This window comes from Mastacembelus armatus, chromosome 3 (assembly GCF_900324485.2).
Source record: "Mastacembelus armatus chromosome 3, fMasArm1.2, whole genome shotgun sequence".
In the NCBI taxonomy this organism is placed as follows: Eukaryota; Metazoa; Chordata; class Actinopteri; order Synbranchiformes; family Mastacembelidae; genus Mastacembelus; species Mastacembelus armatus.
The window spans coordinates 2,890,692-2,909,400 of record NC_046635.1 but is presented as its reverse complement, the minus strand read 5'-3'; the positions used below and the strand labels follow the sequence as shown (position 1 = coordinate 2,909,400).

Genomic DNA, 18,709 nt, shown 5'->3' with positions numbered 1-18,709 from the left:
TATTGCAGTGATAATCACTGCATAGTGTGAGTACTTACACTGTAATTTCACTACAGAAGAGCATTTCAGTCATGTCAACACCTTTAATCCAACTATGACTATCTAGTATTTACAGAACAATGTGACTCACACAGCAAACTGGCTGCTTACTGATGTAGACCAAACACTATTTCACAGCTCTGGTGAGACTCTTCACTCTGTCTCTTTCATGGTTTCATCGTTTATTGAACACTCTCAAGGCTGCAAACAAACACTTTGCACTTCAAGCAGCCCTGGTGGCCATTTTACAACCTAGGTGTCTTTCTCTTGAAAATAACATTTTTGTGTATTCTCAACTTTTTTTAACATACTATAAAAATAGTGACTCACACCAGTTTTACTGCAGTAGCAGCACAAAGACAAATCACAAGGGTAAACCCCACAACAGAAAATAATGACAAAAATGATAAGAGTTCCACTGTACCATTCACTTTATACTTAAAAACATGATGGAAAAAAAACTTAATCAGGAAAGATAAATAAGATGCAGGATAATGATAAGAGGATAATAACACAGGAAGACAAAGATTTTGAACTGTAGAGAATGTAATAAAGATGATGTGGGATTAATTAAACCTTTATACAACAGTTCTGTGGGGTATTGTGTGGTTTGACAGTAAATGTGATGCTACAGCCAGGTTGCTTAGTTTGACATAGACTGAAATGGAAATGAGAAAAAACATTGGCTCTCACCAAGGTTAACAAAAGTCACAACTCTACAATATATCTGTAATTAATTTACAGTATATCTATAATTAATTTCCACTCATTTCCGGTCTTTATGCTAAGCCAAGCTAACTGGCTGCTGGCTCCAGCCACATACAGTATGGAGTATATCCCCATACAATATAACAAAAACATTTGCATTTCAACATGGCATCATCTTAAAATAACTGAATTAGTTTTATGTGTAGAGTGGTATATGATTGTAGTTAAGTCTCATTACATGAACAAAGTTATAAAATATCCTGTGAACACGCATTCACAGTTTTCAGTTTTGTGCTGGGTTGTCTTTAACACCACACAGTAGGCAACTATCTGAACAGAGACCCAATGAAGATGGAAGAGGGTACAAGAGCATCAGTAGGTTAAACGTGAGCTGAAAACACAGCTGCAGCAGTGGCTAGGAGGTATAGAGAGAGCCATACTGCCAGAAACAGAAAAAGCAGTCCCCAAAAATAACATGCAAAAATCATTATTTACGCGATTTTGCACTGAAAAACAAAAAGGTAAGCACTTCTGGCTTAACACAGGAATTATCTGTGGGAGAACATCTACTTCACTGACTGATCAAAGAGTGTGAAGGACATCGCATTAGGTCATCTTTATGGATGGCATCCAAGAAGAAAACCACTGCTCACAAAACTCTGAGATAAAGTCAAGAACATGTAGGGAAGCCTGACAAATAACGGAAGCACATTCTTTGATCAGATGAAACCAAAATAAATTTGTGTAGATCAAATGCGATCCAGAAGGCAAACAGCGACATTTTTCACAATGCTGAACCACCACTTTAAAGCACATAGTTGACACTTTGTGTCCACCCATTCATCTACTTGGGTATTCAGCAATATAGATTCACTTCCAACACAGTACAGACATCACAGGCCAAGAGCTCTGGGTTTGTATTGTAGGTGGTTATTGGCTGGTAAATCCTCAGTTCAAATAATAATAAATAATAAGAAGTCAAATATCGCCTGAAAAAAATGACAATACTTTCTGTGTCTGTATTTGTGTGACTATGCCATACCTGATCTGTTTGAGCTCTCCAGCCAGAATCTGCAGGTAGTAGAGGGCTCTTCCCACAGCAAGCACCACCTGAGTGTGGTTGCAGGCAGCCACGCTAATGTTCCTGCCCTGTGGCTCCTTCCATTCACTCACTAGTGCCTTGCTGTCCTGGAGTACCAGGCGCACAGAGCCTGATGTGATCTAGAGACAGACAGTTTTGACATAGAGACTGGGAGCTAAAACATGAAGTCAAAGAAAACTGCAGTGTTTATACTGTATGTGGTGTCAGGACTGTGGTTGCATTGAATTTTGATGCAGAGAGTCCTCTGTATTTCAATAGTATCTGTATATTGTGAATAACAATGTGATGAGATAAATAAGACTATGTTTCTTGATGAGAGAAGCTGATTGTCTTTCGACATTCGCAATCTACTCCATCTATTTAAGAAGTGACGCCTATACCAGTGTCAAACAACGTCAAGCCTTTGTCTGATCCCAGAAATCGCTGCTATGAAACATCAAAACAAGATGTTTGTGCTTTCAAGACCTATTACTCTAGTTACAAAACTTAATTTGATTGCATTTCTATTGCATGTACCAAAGAGGTTTGTGAAAAAGCCCCTCAGGCTAAGGAGAAATAAAAATGTAATAATGTAATGGGGATTGACATACGGCGTTGAAAAAGCAAGACACGACAAAGAAATCAGAGAGCTGAAGAAGTTTCATTAACAGACTGCAGCAGGTACAATGAACAGAAACTAAAAATAGAGGTGCTGCACTGTTAGGAAGCACACACATGCTAAACTACTGTATACTTTAGCATGTACACATCTGCTAATTAGCACTGAATCCAATTACAGCTGAGGCTGATGGGAGTGCCATTATTTTAACGGGTAACAGGTTAACAAGCAATTTGACATTTTAAATATCTGATATGATGGTGTTAGAGAATGCCATCAACATGCTTTGACTTGAGAACAAGCTCTTAGTCATTCATCTTCTGGAGACCATGAATTCTTCTGGAGCTGTGTTATTGGCAACTGTTAAATCCAATACTGAGTTGACTTTTTCGCTCTGGTTTGGTCTCTAACTCCCCCCTGATTTCTAGTCTTTCTTGATGCTGAATATCATTTAACACAGTGTTTAGCAGGCACTTCTTAAGATTAAAGCACGGTCAGCTTAACGGTGCTTGTTTACTGGGAACCACTGCCTATAGTATTTTATTGTAAAATTAATTAGAGCAGCAAAGCTGAACCACACAGTCTATGTGCGAACCAGAGGGCCAAAATAATCAGCTAACATAAAGCTAAAAGGGGCAAAAACCCGGAGAGTTAAGCATTCATTTTTGCAGGGTTTAGCACTATGGGCAATCCTTTCATGTTGCAATTTGTACAATTATTTTTTAGCTATTTCAGCATATATATTGGCTTGTTGTCCTGCACAATGGACTGCACTAAAAGTGCCTAAAACTTTTGCACTTTTATTATTTGAAGTGACTTAGCCCATAAAAAAAAGCCAGATTAGCGAAAATGGAAAAAAATATCAACTGGTTGGTAAAATGTTCCATCATGAAAACATAAGCAATGTTTCTGTTCCACCCTAAACATTTATGGTTGAGAGTAGGCAGAAGCATCAGAATTCCCTGCAGGTTTCATCCTCAGACTTGACTGAAATACATGAAGTCTTTTTGCGCTTTTCGTATTTACTGTTCCTTTCAATCATGTATGATTCGGCTCCCGCAAAGTATTCCTTATAAAATGGCGAAAGGCCACGTTTTAATAATTAATTTGTATTTTGAATTTGTGAAATAACCTAACAGGAGGTACAATTCTGGGGTAGTAGGATCAGAGATCAAATGAGTGTCAGTATCAAATGCCCAGAATGTGCTTTGGTGAGGCACAGGTACAACACATGAATTTTGTACATATATAAAAAGCATGCTTGTGTGTGTGTGTGTGTGTGTGTGTGTGTGTGTATACAAACTTGAATGAGCTGCTGGTGTGCCACATTGCCACAGTAAAATGTCTGCTGGTTGTCCACAAAGCCTGGAAGTTCAGTCTCCTCGACTTCCTCGCCGCTCAGCATCAGCACTCTTGGGGAATACACTCTCTTAAGATTACAGCATTCAGAATTGACACTACACTTATCTGGCATGCTGCACAGTAAACACTTACCGTGTCTGACCCACAAAAGACAGTACTAGCATGTCGTCTGTCTCTCTGCCTGCCTCAGAGCGGAGTGGCCACAACCCTTGTAGGGAATTGGAAAAAGAAAATTGTAAACAGCAGTTATGCAGAAAGTTACTTTATGCATCATGTTGCAGGCTGAAAGAAATAGAATATCCAGCCAGTATCCAAACTGATCTTTAACTATTCCATCTGTCAAATGTTAACATGCTGGAAGATGTACAGGTTGCAGATCGCTTTGGGAGAGCCATTGATTGGCTAAGTGAATAACTGCCTCTCATCAAGAGACCAGAGACAGAAGGCAGCAGCTGACACATTAAGGGTAGATGGTCAATAACAGCTGAAGTCTAACAAATGCAAGCAGACCTTAACTAGCATCTATATCTCATTTAGGCAACGGGCAACAGCCTGCAGGGAGAGGAAACCAATTCTCTGGGATTAAGATGCCTTTGCCATCATTAAATGGGATGGAATTCTTCAACATGACCACTTCCAACATCACTGCATTCACTGGTTTACTAAATGAAAACAAATGTTTCCAAACCTAAACTTGGCAATTTTGATGTTCTTATGAAACGAACCAAGCCAAGACCTACAACCATCTGAGCCATCTGCTCACACCAACATGGTGAGCTTGGATGAGTAACAGCTGGCATCTTGGCCAGGCAAGGCAAACAGATGTGTGAGCTGAAGTGGCTCTGCTGTCAAGTCAGTAGAGGATTAATGTTTGGACAAAGGCAAGACGTGGTTGAAGGACACAGTCACACATGAACACAACATACAAACCTTTGATTCCTGGCAGGTCAATACTGGCATGTTCATGAATGCCAATGCCATTGCGGATGATCCGCAGGGAGCCCTCCTTAAATGCACCTGAGCATGTCACCAGCTGAAAGCAAAAATAAGACATCAAAGAGACATAAAGACATGAGGGGTGTTTTTTTCCTTTCCAAGGTTATGTACTTGAGTCTCTTATTTTTTCCATTTTCTCTTAAACATCTTTGTGATACTATACTATAATATGTTTTATTTCCAAATGAAGTAGCCAATCAGTAATCAACTTTGTTATCTCAAATGAGTAACAGTTTGTGTAAGTATTAGCCTGGTTCTGGACAGTAGTAACACTAGTAATAATAGTAGTAGAGTTCTTAGATTGAAGTACTGTTCCTTATTGTGCAATTTTAAGTAGCTCCTGACATGATCCAAAAGTACAAGTTATGGTCGAAGCAACAGCAGTAGTGCAGTAGTAATAATGCTTTAGTGCTATACAATTTGTGAATCAGCATCAGTTTATAGTAGAGCTTCTTTGAGATTGCCAGTATAAACATGACAACAATGTTGGGATCCAACACCCTGGAGGTAAATAATTCTGGCATCTGTACGGTCTGACAGGAGAGCACCAGAATGTTATTTATTCATCAAGTCACAGTACACAAACAGGATTAATACCAGCGCTCATAATAATCTCAGCCCCTGCCACATGCTACCCAACGGCTTCATTGCAATGGAAATTGCCATTGAGAATGTGGCAACCCACCTAATTCCCCCATCATGTTCTCTGATGCCCTCCCACACACAGTCACATTCTCAGTGGACTGACTGAAGCCTAATAATCTGCATGTAATAAACTGTGTAGGTATTGTCAGTCATGAATCCCAGTGCGGTTTGCCGTTGCACATCAGTGAATACAACTGTTTTTCAGCTTTGACCGTACACTTTGCAGTCATGCTTTCTCTGAGGTTATATATTGGCCTGCAGCTTTTACATCAATCCTCTACTGTCTTTGGAAAGTGTCCACTCCAATTAAACAGGTCAAATGCTTTGTGGATCTGCAGCAAATGGCAAATTAAAACAATTGTGATAGGATTTAGTTCTTGTCCCCAACAGACTGAAATGATCTGGAGTGTGTGGATGAATATAGCTGGTGACTGGTCTGTACCCAGAGAGTGGCTCCGCACTATAGTGGACCACTGCCTTTGGAACTACATCAAGTACCCTGAAGCCTATGTCAAACCCTGCCAACAAAACCTTCTGTACTGCATCTCTCTTTACTACACAGTTTCATCTCCCTCTGCCTCAGAGATCCAAGACAAAGCAGACAAACGTTCACTTTTTTTTTTTTGTTAAACTATGATATTTCTACAGTGAATGTGCCAGCAACAAGCAGATTCAATGAACAGCTGGTTGCAATTAAAATAAAAAAGTTGTACATTTACTGTATATTGCAAGAACAAAAAAAAAAAACTCAATTTTGGGTAAAAACACAAAAATGTGCTTGTTTCCTTTTATACTAAATTATATTCAGAATACAAAGTGTATGACAACTGCTGAACATAAACAAACTTAAATAGCCAGAAGTGTTAAAGATTGTTAAGATACTTGCAAACAAGAGACAACCAGAATGAGGTCTTCATTCAGTTTTAATGAGTGTAAATATTTTTAGAGACAATGACATGCACAGCAATCTGCCTTTTTGCAGTGGAACAAAAAAGCCAATTTGAGTTTGTGTACCAGATATGCATTCTAACAACAAGGGTTAAATGCAGTTCAGCTAAATCATATCGAGACACAACACAGACACCGGGTGCATGTTAATGCCAAGTGTTCACGGGCCACCAGCAATAACAAAAAAAAAAAAAAAAAACTGACCACAGAAGAACACCCAGACTGGCTCTAAAAAGGATCAGTGGGCTGTGTGTCTGATGTCAGCAATAATCTCCTGAATACGTTGTACTTTCCTATTCTAGCCAGTGGCAGGTTTGTGTTGTAGTTCTTTGCATTCTTAATTTTGCAGACAAAAACACTGTTAACTCCAGGAACCATCTGAATTGGTGATGTGAGCCCAAGACGACTTGAAGGCTGTGACAAGGACGACGATAAAGCAGACAACACAGAGGGAGCCTCACAATAAGCTATAAAGTGTATCCAATAAATCTTAGGAGGGTTTCTGGAAGCTACCATGTCAAACACTGTGGTGTTTATGTCACTTCTTTCCTGATAAGCTTACACAAAAATCAAAGCATTTTTCAAGTATCACAGAAATAAAGCGTACAGCTTATGGTTTTACCTGGCCCTGGCCTTGCCTCTCCAGGTCTACCACACACATATCCACAATGGGCCCCAGATTGGTAAATGTCTCCATCACAGCCACATATGAGCCCTGGTCATTGCTGTCCACGTTGAGCTACAGAGAAACAAACAGAACTCACTTTACAAATCTGTGAGAAGGACGACATGGTGGACGGGAGTCACACAGACACCATCAATTTATTGTAAAGAAATATTCTAATAAATTTTCTAATATTAAATGTGTAGGATATCAAATCACTAATATAAAAGTTCCTAAAACTGATAGGATAACACAGTCCCCATGTTTTACAAATTAAATTGTGAACATGTTCATGAAATATTTGCAATGTGATTACACAAGCAGAAAGTGACTATTTTCCTCAAACAGGGGATGAATACACTTTAATTTAAGATTTCCCAAAATGACTTTATGTTCAGAGCTGGCATAATTTTAAATAGGCGTTACTCACCTTCACTAACTGGGAGTCACCCAGTCTGGAGCCCACAAAGACCACACCATTGTCCAAGTAGGTCAAACACTCAGCAATAGAGGTCTGTCAATGGAGGGGGACACAAAAACACGTCAGTCCCTTTTGTCATATCAACAGGACGTATTTAACTATTATTTCCATGTTATCAATATGTCATGTGTTGGTTAATGATGTTTCCTAAAAAATGCCATAAAGTAACAAAAAATCAAAGTGACATCTTCCAATTGCACATTTTGTTGAATTAACAGTTATAAAGAAGCTAGAACCAGCAAAAAAAAAAAAAAAAAACAACGTTTTTTTCACTTGAACGACTCAGGAACAATCATTTTATCATAAAAGGTGCCAAATTTTCAAATGTTTAATATTCGAACAATTATTATTAATGTTGATAGATTTGAAAGTATCAATCCTGTCCCACCTTTGGCACTGCATCCACATTATGTCAGCACTTACTAAGCAAATTATGTGTTTGGACCAACTCTCTGTAAATATTAATTATACTATCCTGAGAGTAGGCCAGTAAAGCTCTTCGCTTTGGTAATTTCAGACAGGAAATCATTATTTTTGCCCTTTTACATACTAAACCATCAATCAAAAAATAATTGGCAGATCACTTCAAAAGGTCACTTAAAACAACTCTGCTATAATGAAATTCAAATTAAGTCATAACAATGATGGCAGATGATGGCATTCATGCACAATCTTGTTTTGCAAATGGAAGAGAAAGAAGATTAAAAATTAAAAATGACAGGAGACTGACACATAAATTCTGTTTTCAAAATTATTCTCATCAGTGTGAACATAGTTTTACACTCACAGTTTTACCGATACACAATAAAAACAGGTGTTTTTGCCTGACATTTTAATGTAAAGCTGCTGCTCCCTTTTCACACAGCCGACTGGTCCTAACAATAAAGTTCAGAATGATTTGAAAAGCAATCCGTCTCTAACTGAACAGACCTACTCTTCTTGATTGTTTCGAGCGTCCGCATCACTCAGCAGACTATCAAGAAAGCATTTTACCTTTCTAAACTCCTTGGCAAGTCATTAGAGGAAGGTGCCACCAGCCAAAAGCTGTCTGCCTTTAACTTGAGATTTTGCTTTGAGCATAATATTGACATATAGTCACTGCCTAAAGCAACATTAAAGGTATAAGTAACACTCTGGCAAGCAAGCAACAAAGAGGTGGGATCATTTTTTCTTATCTTCTGTACAAGTGTAGACTGATCCATTAGCTCCTGTCAGGGCCATAAACCATTACGTCAATTGTAACAAAGTGGGTAGTGAGAGGAAAAGGCAGCAGGAAGAAAAATCAGCAGGCAACAGAAAGGGTGGTCACGCCAGGTAGAAAAAAAAACAGATGGGAGAAATGCCAAAAGATGAGCAGGTGGATAAGACAGAGATAAAGTGACAAAGGAGAAATAAAATAAATGAAAGACCTCTCCAAGCAGCTCCACATGTAAGTCTTTGAGAGCCACTGTGCCATCCATGAGCTCCTCCTTCTCCAACAGCAGCATGAACAGACGTCCCTCCATGTCCCCCAGCAGGTAACGTGAGCCGTTGGGGTCCACCCGGTTGTGACACACAATGGTGCTTTGCTGCAATTGACAGTGGTTCATTGAAACAACACTCATAATGGAGAAAAAGTCTGAAAAGCTAGTGCCAAAAATCTCTCCATCCTCAACTCATGCATTATGGAATTATTGTATAAAATGTCATAGCCGCACAGACCTGAATGTTTAATTACCTCTTATTATGAAAGCACAAATGGGAGTTTACCTAAAGTACAACTTCCAACCTAAACATATGTATTATAAAAGGATGTTTATAACTCTTCATATTAACAGAACAGAGGGATACAGGACTGTCCTTTCCTTATGTTTTTCTCTGTGTTTGGGGAACTACAATTTGAAAGCTGGTTAAAATAATGTGACACACAAGGGTATTAATAATGGAAAATTGAATTTTGTGAAATGCATATAGCTAGAGCCTAACAGTATTACATAATATTTGAGGATGATATTTGAGTTAAAAAAAAATCTGACTATACTTTGGCAGATATTTTCTTTGTGACAAAACCGCTTTAGTGTATATAAACATGTTTAATAAGGATACCTTAAATTAACATAAATAAGGAGCAGAACAATTTATATTTGAAAATTAACTATGCAAACTAGAGTATTTTCAAATGACCTAAAATGTATGTTTTATATTTTTGTGCTTCAATGTCCTGACTTATCACCTCACATATGTTCTGTGTTATTCATCAAGATCACGGACTTTGCTGATTTATTAACTCCACATATTGTATGATGTGAGACTTTCTGGACTTATCAATTCAAGTTGCCATTATTTATAATACTGTATAAGATGTATTTTTCCAAAGAAACTGCACATCCACTTCAACAGTAAGGCTAAATGAAACAGAAAATTGCTTGAACAAAACTGCCTTTGGATGTCAGGGTCAATCTGAAGTGGGTGAGTTAAGAGTTTTTCTTTGCCCACATTAGGCTTCACCACAACATGTTAGGAGCTCTCAGCTGGAGCTGTCGGAGAGCTAAATTCTCCCTTTCCCATTATAATGACAAGATATGTCGAATTGGCTTGAATAGTAGACATGATTGGAATTGGCATTAAAATCACGCAGTGTGACTGAGCCAACTCTATATTTCCTTCAAAGGAAAGTATTGTTATTGTCGTTGTCTACTGTACAAGCTGAGTCAATTTCTCACTTGATCAAACCTTTACAAAACTCATTTTCACAATCCTCCTGCCTATGGTACAGCTTACATCTTTTGTCAAATCGTAGAGCCACTTTTACTTTCACGGCTTCACAAACCTCTAGCATCTCTCTTGACTGAATGGCAGGTAATTAGCCAGTTGAAACCAGTCTGTTGATGCAACACAGGCGACCATAAAAATGTCTACAAAAAAGTATGATACCATCCCAGACACATTCATCAGACCTCCATACTGGCAGAACCTTTGGTGTCTCACATTTATTTTTCACTTCTGTGCTGGAGAGGGACAATTTATTAATTAGCTGCCAAAAATGTTGTTATACATCAAAGGATATGCTTCTGTGTTAACATTGCTGAAAGGAGCGTGTGTTTCAGCTGAATACTAATACAGCATTAGTTTCTTGGGGGGGGGGGGGGGGGGGGGGGGGGGAGTTCAAAATAAAAACTTCAACTTCCTCTAAAAACAGGTTTCATTAGTCACATGGCAACAACAGATGCAGCATTACCTCTCCCATTGGACATGTGATGTACAATGTCAGGCAACACCACTTTAGCTGTAACAGAGACATCACAGCTTGCAACACAACTGTGAGAAGTGTGCAAGCTGTTTGGCACAAGATACAGAGCTGCAGCCCATGAGACAACATACGGCTTGGAAGTGTTTGAAGCCATACTTGTGTTCCGTTGTTATTCATGATGATAGGGTCATGATGACAGGGTCATGTGGTGCAGCTGAAAAACACTAGACAAAAGGCTACATCTTCAACATCCAACAAAAAGAAGCCTTTTAAAAAAAAAAAAAAAAAAAAAAAAAAAATCAAAATATTTCCTTGTCTGCAAGAAAATTTTGTATTGCAAAGGTAGGACAGATAATAAATATAAAAGGACAACAGATGTTTGTGCCATTTCTACAAACTGCATCAAGACAGTTACTATTTTGTATTCAGGTATTTCAAACTTTATGAGACAAACTACAAACTTTAGGTAGGAGACCTAATTATTTTGACCACATAATTTAAATATATGATCCATGCGTTATCTGCAGTAATTCCTGAGTGAAAACAGGTTTAAAAAAAAAAAAAAAAACTAACATTTGAAATGTATAGAAGGTTTACTGCAATCCAAAATGACAAGTTAATTAGAAAAGGCAGATGTTGAATGAACTCTGAAAAAGCACAAGTCCATCACGTCTTACATAAGGCTTGGTAAGTCAGTTACCAACACAGTGCTCACAAAAAAAAAAAAAAACATTATTTTTAATCATGAAGTTGGGCAAAGCCAAATAAGAATCTACAACATCTGAACAACTTAAAATGTTCTTTCCAAAATTTATAAAGCCACAGCACCAAAGAGCAGAGAGAGACGGTAAGAGAACATTCTCTAATTATAGAAGCAGGATGCTGTTGAGAAGCTCCTTTGGGTCTTGAGCTTTGTTAAATGTGAGCAGAGGAGCACTGGCTGCAACTTAGTCTTGATAAGATAACGCTAAAAGCAGAGGTGTATAGGGAACTAAAGTCATCATCAAGCCAGTTATAAAGCTGCCTCTAAATGTATCTTTAAAATCTATCACAAGGTTCATAACAAATAAACTAACATACCTCAGGGTCTCCTCAATGTATCGTACCAATATTCATGTGTTCACATAACACACATTCTGAAGACCACCTCAGATTCTTACCACAGCTGTTTATTGTTTTAACTTAATGATATCAAAGCATTATGCAATTTCCCACAAAAACTTTATTTAATTTGTTAATTCGACACAATTTGAGAGTCTCCTGCCCATTAAAAGGTCACAGAACATTGCTTTACAATAAAACGGTAACTATCCTAATGAGTACTAAAATGCATCCCAGCAATGTGGCAACATAGAAAAGGATAGAAACCTACAACATTGCCTTAGATCAACTATGCCAGTGACTACGCATTAACACGTAGCTTTATATTAGTTGTCCATGGTACAAACATGTTGAAATATGATGGGATGTATTGGTATGCAACACATATTCAATGAAATGGTTATTCATTGCTGGTATAAACCCTCCTGTCACTACACCAGTAGAGTTCTTCGTTTACAATCAAGCTCACATGCTTGTCCTTCACTGCAAAGCTGAGAGCTTTACATAAGATGAGTTAGCTTTACCTTCTAATTACAAAAGGAGTGTTACTATACCCTATGTACAATGATTCTGATATAACATACTGCAATCTATTGCATTCTTTGGACTAATAGATGGTCAAAATATCTGAAGCTGACGGGTTTAGAAAGAACAACTAAATATTTGACTTTTTAATTGAGACCAAGATGAAATAAATCATTATCAGTACCGATTATTTCATGCATTTACCTTGATAGTAGGTGGTGCAATGGCCAAGTACTTGTCTCCATTGTGGTAGGTGATGGACTCTTGCCCTATGATTATAGCGCCACCAAATGGCTCTGGAACTACAATACAAGCACACAAGCAAGAGAGTCAGTGTCGAATCTGTACAATTTTAGACAGTTAGTGTCTTCAGGTATGCTGCAGCTAACAACAGTCTCATTATCAATTTATCAATTACTTCCAGACTTTTGATTTCACTTTCAATCCATTAATACAATCATTATATTGTCTTCAATCAGGCCTTACTGCTGAATTATTTTTCTGAATAGATATAATAATACAGAGGATCTGATAGGAAAATTAAACAATTATATATGGCATGAATATTTTCCACTGAGGCTGACTGTTGTGGCGTGTTTGCAGTGTTTTTAATAACTGAACACGTTCGCCACGGGTCATTTATGACTGACAAGCTGCTGATTTGTTAGAACTTTTCCAACAACAAGCTCTTTAACCTGAGCCCATGTCTACACACTCAAGTCACTACTAATTAGTAACTCAGGCACACATCTCCTGTCAAAACACCTAAACCATAGCTTCAAAACAGCTTACTTTTGTTTGTCACATTAAAGTTAATACTTTTAAAGATGTTTCTGAATACCAAATAGGATGATTGTCAATTCGTTTTTCACAGTCACACCAGTCAAAGAATGGCAGAAAAGCGGTGCCCATAATTAAGTACTGTCACTTATTGGAATCTGTATATCTCATATTTTTCTCTGTACTTCCGAGTTGAATATAACAACAACAGTTTGTGACATAAATGATTTATTAAGGTCAAATGGTGACCCTAGCCAAAGCCAAATTTAAAAAAAAGAAAGAAAAATTAATGGAATAACCAATTATAAATAATAAACTAATTTAAACTTTTGCTAAAATAACACTTCCAGGTACTGCAGCCACCAGTAGTGACACACACACAAAAAAAAGACCTGAATATCTTCCTGTATGCACAATCCATGTTGAAAACAGTGGTATATTTCCCCGGACTGACCATGATAACACAGACAAAAAAAAAAAAAAAAAAAAAAAAAACAGCATAACTTTAAAATCAAAAATTTAAGACTTACTGTCACATTGTCTAATTAAAAAATATATACAAATCTGATAGAAAACAATTATACTAGAAAAATCCAGGTAAGAATCAGGTGATAAACACTGGCCCTGCTTCATTTCTGTTACTCTTAAACAGATGCACTATTTCAGTAATGTATACAGTATAAGCTCTGATTACCTGGGATGACCATGGATGCCTCAGCTTCCACATTTTCCTGTTTCCAGGGGCCCTTGTTGAACTCTTTCTCCCTCAGAGAAACTTCATAGGTCTTTACATGGCGTCCCTGAGGGTCCTACGATGGACAACAGGAAACTACATTAAACCTGTAACATACTGACTGTCTTCTCTTCATGGAGGAGTCCCTGTGGAGTTTATGCTGTCCACACCATATAAACTAGGGTAGTTTATATGGTGCCTTATTCAGATGTTTGAATAAGGCTAAAAAATCTCAGGTTTTACAATTTAGCTTTGCTTTCATTCAAGTGTATTGCTGTACAATGTTATGTTGGAAGGCAGTAGCAAAATAAATGGACATGAGGTTTTATGTGATTACAGACCAAAGACCTTGGACTGCTCAAAGTGGTCACCACGGACTAAGACTTTCAGTAGCTGTTTTGAAGTTTCCATTTTTGTTCTAACCCAGAAAGTGATTTAACAACCTCTAAACTATCAACACCCAACAAACTTTACCGTTTCCATGTTATACTGTGACACTAATCTGCTAGAGGTTTTGCCAAATACCTTATATAAACTCTTCAAACATTATATGATGTTTTTGAACATTTTCTTATTATTAATTAATTTCCATATTAATGAAAAACAGGGAGGGTATTTCCTTAGAGAGAAGACAGTGATCATTTTGAAAGATGAGGGTTATGCATTCAGAGCCATTCTGTTGCCAAAAAATAGAAGATATATCAGTAGGTGCAGTTCAAAGGGCCCTCACTTGTCATAAAAAATTGGGACAAACTCCAACCTGTCACACAGGAGGTTTGGAGAGCAGGATTTCTCAATGTGTTATCCCAACAGTGAAACAGGGGGAGAATCTGTCATGGTGATGGGGTGTCTTGCCACAGGGTTAGGGTGTACTGAACTGCTATTCTGGTAGTCTGCCCATGAACTGGATTAGTGTAGCTGAGATGCATCGGTAAGCAACAGATGGGCAACAGAAAACCAGCAGCTGGAAAAGTGTCAGGGAGGATAAGGCGGGTGGTGGTGAAAACAGGCCAAACAATTCTCCACTGTTGACCATGTGGGAAGAGGAAAGGCACCACCTGTGGGTACCACCCACAGAGAACTGGAGGAACGGAACCGCGGAGGACGGCACAGACAGGGGGGTGTCGACTCCTAGCCAGGCTATAGCTGCAGACGATGGCAAATAGAGAACTTTTAAAAACTTTTAATAAAGTTGTGTGAACTGCTGTTTTGTGTCTGTCTGCAGGGCTGGAGATCCAATACAAGCATACTTTGAAAAACTCAGTTTTTCAGATGTTTTATGGAGAAATAAATGCACCCAACACATTTGTTAGACCTTAAGTTCTACATCAACATGTTCTGGTGGAAGCTGAATGTAAACATATAAATTACATGCATTTATTTTTACACATAATAAATGCAAAAATCCCATATATGTGTTTTGTTTTCTAAAACATATACTGCTACATACAAAAAACATTCATCCTGCTGTACCTGGTAGATGAAGCAGACAGTTGGCGCCTGACAGCCATACAGGAAGTGGACATCGATGACCTGCAGCTCCTCCAGTCGGATGTTAAACGCCTTAAGCTCACGGTTGTCCCGGTCCAATGGGATCACCTTGAACAAGCCATCATACAGCCGCAAGCCAATCATGCGGCATTCTGGATCTACAATTCCAATAATACCTGTCTCTGATGGACGTCCAATGCGATCCTGCAAAAGAGCGTTTGGTTTAGAAATGTTTAAGACTGACAGTATGCTGTACTTCAGACATAAATCACATTTGTGCTCTTTGAATGCTGTTATAATATAACCTATTCTTTTTCTTTTTTTATACTTTCAAATGTAGCCCACATATTCCTCGTTTCTGACATAACCCCAATTAAAGAAATGCCAGACAAAGACAAATATTCTATGCAGATTTGTTGTAATAACACAAGATTGTACATGGCAGTTGGCTGAATACAGACAGACCAGCAGTGAACTGGTGCTTTTACCAAGATTCATGTTAATGAGAGAACTCATATACTGTTCTAAATAAAAACAAGTCACAATAAATTTGCGTTTATCGAGTAGCCATTGCAACACACTGACTTTCAAAAAAGATATTTGCCATCCAGACAGTTTTCAGACAGAAACAGATTTTACTGTTGTTCAGTGCTTCAGGCCAGTCGGTACAAAATAAAATATTGGATATTACAGTAAAGTGTCAACAATCAGGTTTAATTTCTGAGGTTGTGTAACTGGACTGTACAGTCCTGTCTCACCTACCTGGACATTGCCATGAGCACGGGTGATGATGTCAATGCTCTCTCCATTCTGCTTGTATTCTAGGATGCAGGCATTGTATTTGGATGTAAGAATGAACAGCAGGTCTTTGCTCTCACCCTGGAGAATAGAAAAACAATGCACAAAAAGATCAAAGACCAAACACACAAAAGTCTGATTTAATTTCATTAATAATGACTCCCTGCAACACACTGTAACAGGCTGTACAGCTGCCACAACCTGTTGCATGACTGCTCGTCAGACAACTGATTGAACTCCACCAGCCCAATCAGTAGAGACAGTCTGTGAATCCACCGGTCAGACAAACCACAGCTATTTATGAAATTACCGTACTCAACAACAAACATTTGAGAATTCTTTATGTTTTTCCCCTCTATTTTGAACTCCACAAGTAAAGCTAGCCACATACTCTGAGGCACATGCATCTGCCAGGGACAACAAACATTTGCGCTGCAACTACTTTATTAAGGACCCTGCCAATTATTTTTTAATTACTCAATCATTTATTCTAGAAAGTATAAAAACTCTGGGGGGGGGGGGGGGGGGGGGGATCGGCATTTGCTTGAAAAATGACTGAAACACTTAATCAATAATAGAACAGTTGTTATTTATATACAATACTTACCTTGGGTCGGAAAAGCTCCATGACAGCAATTTTTCCATACATGCCCACTTCCTTGACGGGCCTCAGCCCCTCTGCTGTGACTACATAGATCTCCAATCGTGTGTTCTTGGCTATGAGCAGATTGAGGTCCTCTGCAGAGGTGAAGTGACCTGTAGACACATCAGTACTTATATCATGGTCATCATGTTAATTATAGTGTTGTGTAAGTGAGTCTAGCAAGTGGTAAAGATTACTTAAATAAATAATGGGGATGGACAGCAACACGGTGTGATAATAGAGAAGCATGAATATTAGTGCTTTTTAAGGATATTGGCATCTAACAAAAATTTTTTTTTTTTTTTTTTTTTAAATGGATCACTGTACATGTTGATTTTAATTTACTCCACAGGTGTCAAACACCAGCCCTCAAGGGCCACTGTACTGCTTGTTTTCTAACTATTCCTCCCTTCCCACTGTTGATTACCTACTTCAGGTGTGTTCATATGAGAGAAGCCCTATCGGTATAAAACTATTTTTAAGAGAACAAATTTAGTATTATTAGCATAGAGTATTTCACCTGACCCTCATGTTAACATCATATCATCTGATACTGTATATACGGAGCAAAGTTTAAATTTAATATCAGAAGTGAAAGATGTATTCAAGATTCTTTAAGTAAACGTACTAATACTACACAGTAACCTTAGCCCATCAAAAGTAAAACCCCTGCACTAAAAAGTTCTTTAGGTAAGTAAATGTATGTATTTAAAGCATTGATTTTACTACTCAAAGTGCCCAAAAGCAATAACTGTAGTACGACTACCTTAGATCACTATTACTGATGCATTAATACACGTTTTCGAGACTATTTGTACCATTGCAGCAGCAATAAGTGGAGCCAATTTTTACGTAAAATCTCGGTATTATCTTTTACGTATGCTGTAACGTTACTACCATACGTTAGAACAACTTTCTTATAAGGTAAACGAGGCTAGAAAAACTGGACTGCCAAATGCAGCCCGTCTGCATTTTTGACACAGTTTCGAATACATGCGGGGCGATATGATTGTCAGTGGTTAAACGCATTTTGATCAGGGACATTAAGCTCGGGCACGACAGCAGCCAACGTAAGATCCAGACAGAAGAACCAACGACACAATGAGCACATGGTGCAAAAACAGACAGGTCATGTGAGTAACTTGTAAGCAGGTAACCATGCCTAGACTAGCCAGTAAACAGTTAAGTTAGGAAAACTAAAGCTAGCGGCTGCTACAGGCCCGCCGCAGCACTGTACTTGGAGCGCGGGAGCTGAACTAGCATGCAACTGTTTTAGCTCTACGACAGACAACAAACTGTGGCTGTTTACCGGTGATGCAGGCGTTGACTGCCGTCGGCTTCTGGGCTGTTACCACGTAGTTGTATGACATATTGGGCAACAACAAAAGACAAACACCCCAGTAGTGTTTCAGTCTCGCACAAGTGACAAAATCATTGATAATAAAACCCCCGGAAGTCGTTAGCTGAGTCGTTTACGCAAGCAGGAAACAAACGGGCCGGAAGAGCGCTCCCTGTGTCGTGGAGTGGGCACACCACGCTTTTTAAATCAATTTAAGTGACTTCATATTAAACAACCAGCTGTGTAATGTAGCTAATGAGCCTTAATTCACGCCAACTTCATGATTCCAGTTTCTCAAATGTGAATATGTGCCGTTTTTCCTTTTGATTATTTTATTCTGCACACCTATGACAACAGTGGCCCCTGTTTACATGAGCACCATTACAAAACTCAATATTAGGCTAGCAAGAGACATTCAGCTCCATATTTAGTAAAAATTTGAAATCATCAACGAAGCCTTCTATTTCTTCCACATTATAAGCTAAAATTACAGAAATTTTGTGATATAATAAAAGTAAATAATAACG

At 38.3% G+C, this 18,709-nt stretch overlaps 1 protein-coding gene across 1 annotated transcript in view; it reads right to left on the bottom strand.

Moving 5' to 3' along the window:
- Window positions 1-18,311, bottom strand: part of ddb1 (damage-specific DNA binding protein 1) — a 36,892-nt gene extending 18,581 nt beyond the window's left edge. The window contains exons 1-13 of the mRNA XM_026319808.1: window positions 18,153-18,311; window positions 16,808-16,956; window positions 16,165-16,281; window positions 15,385-15,606; window positions 13,873-13,987; window positions 12,603-12,700; window positions 8,953-9,111; window positions 7,493-7,576; window positions 7,021-7,137; window positions 4,740-4,842; window positions 3,942-4,017; window positions 3,751-3,859; window positions 1,790-1,968 (exon numbers count right to left, since the gene is read on the bottom strand). Of these exons, the coding sequence (XP_026175593.1) occupies window positions 1,790-1,968; window positions 3,751-3,859; window positions 3,942-4,017; window positions 4,740-4,842; window positions 7,021-7,137; window positions 7,493-7,576; window positions 8,953-9,111; window positions 12,603-12,700; window positions 13,873-13,987; window positions 15,385-15,606; window positions 16,165-16,281; window positions 16,808-16,956; window positions 18,153-18,213 (1,589 nt within the window). The 5' untranslated portion in view covers window positions 18,214-18,311. The remainder of the gene's footprint in view (window positions 1-1,789; window positions 1,969-3,750; window positions 3,860-3,941; window positions 4,018-4,739; window positions 4,843-7,020; window positions 7,138-7,492; window positions 7,577-8,952; window positions 9,112-12,602; window positions 12,701-13,872; window positions 13,988-15,384; window positions 15,607-16,164; window positions 16,282-16,807; window positions 16,957-18,152) is intronic.
- Between the last annotated feature and the right edge of the window lie 398 nt (window positions 18,312-18,709).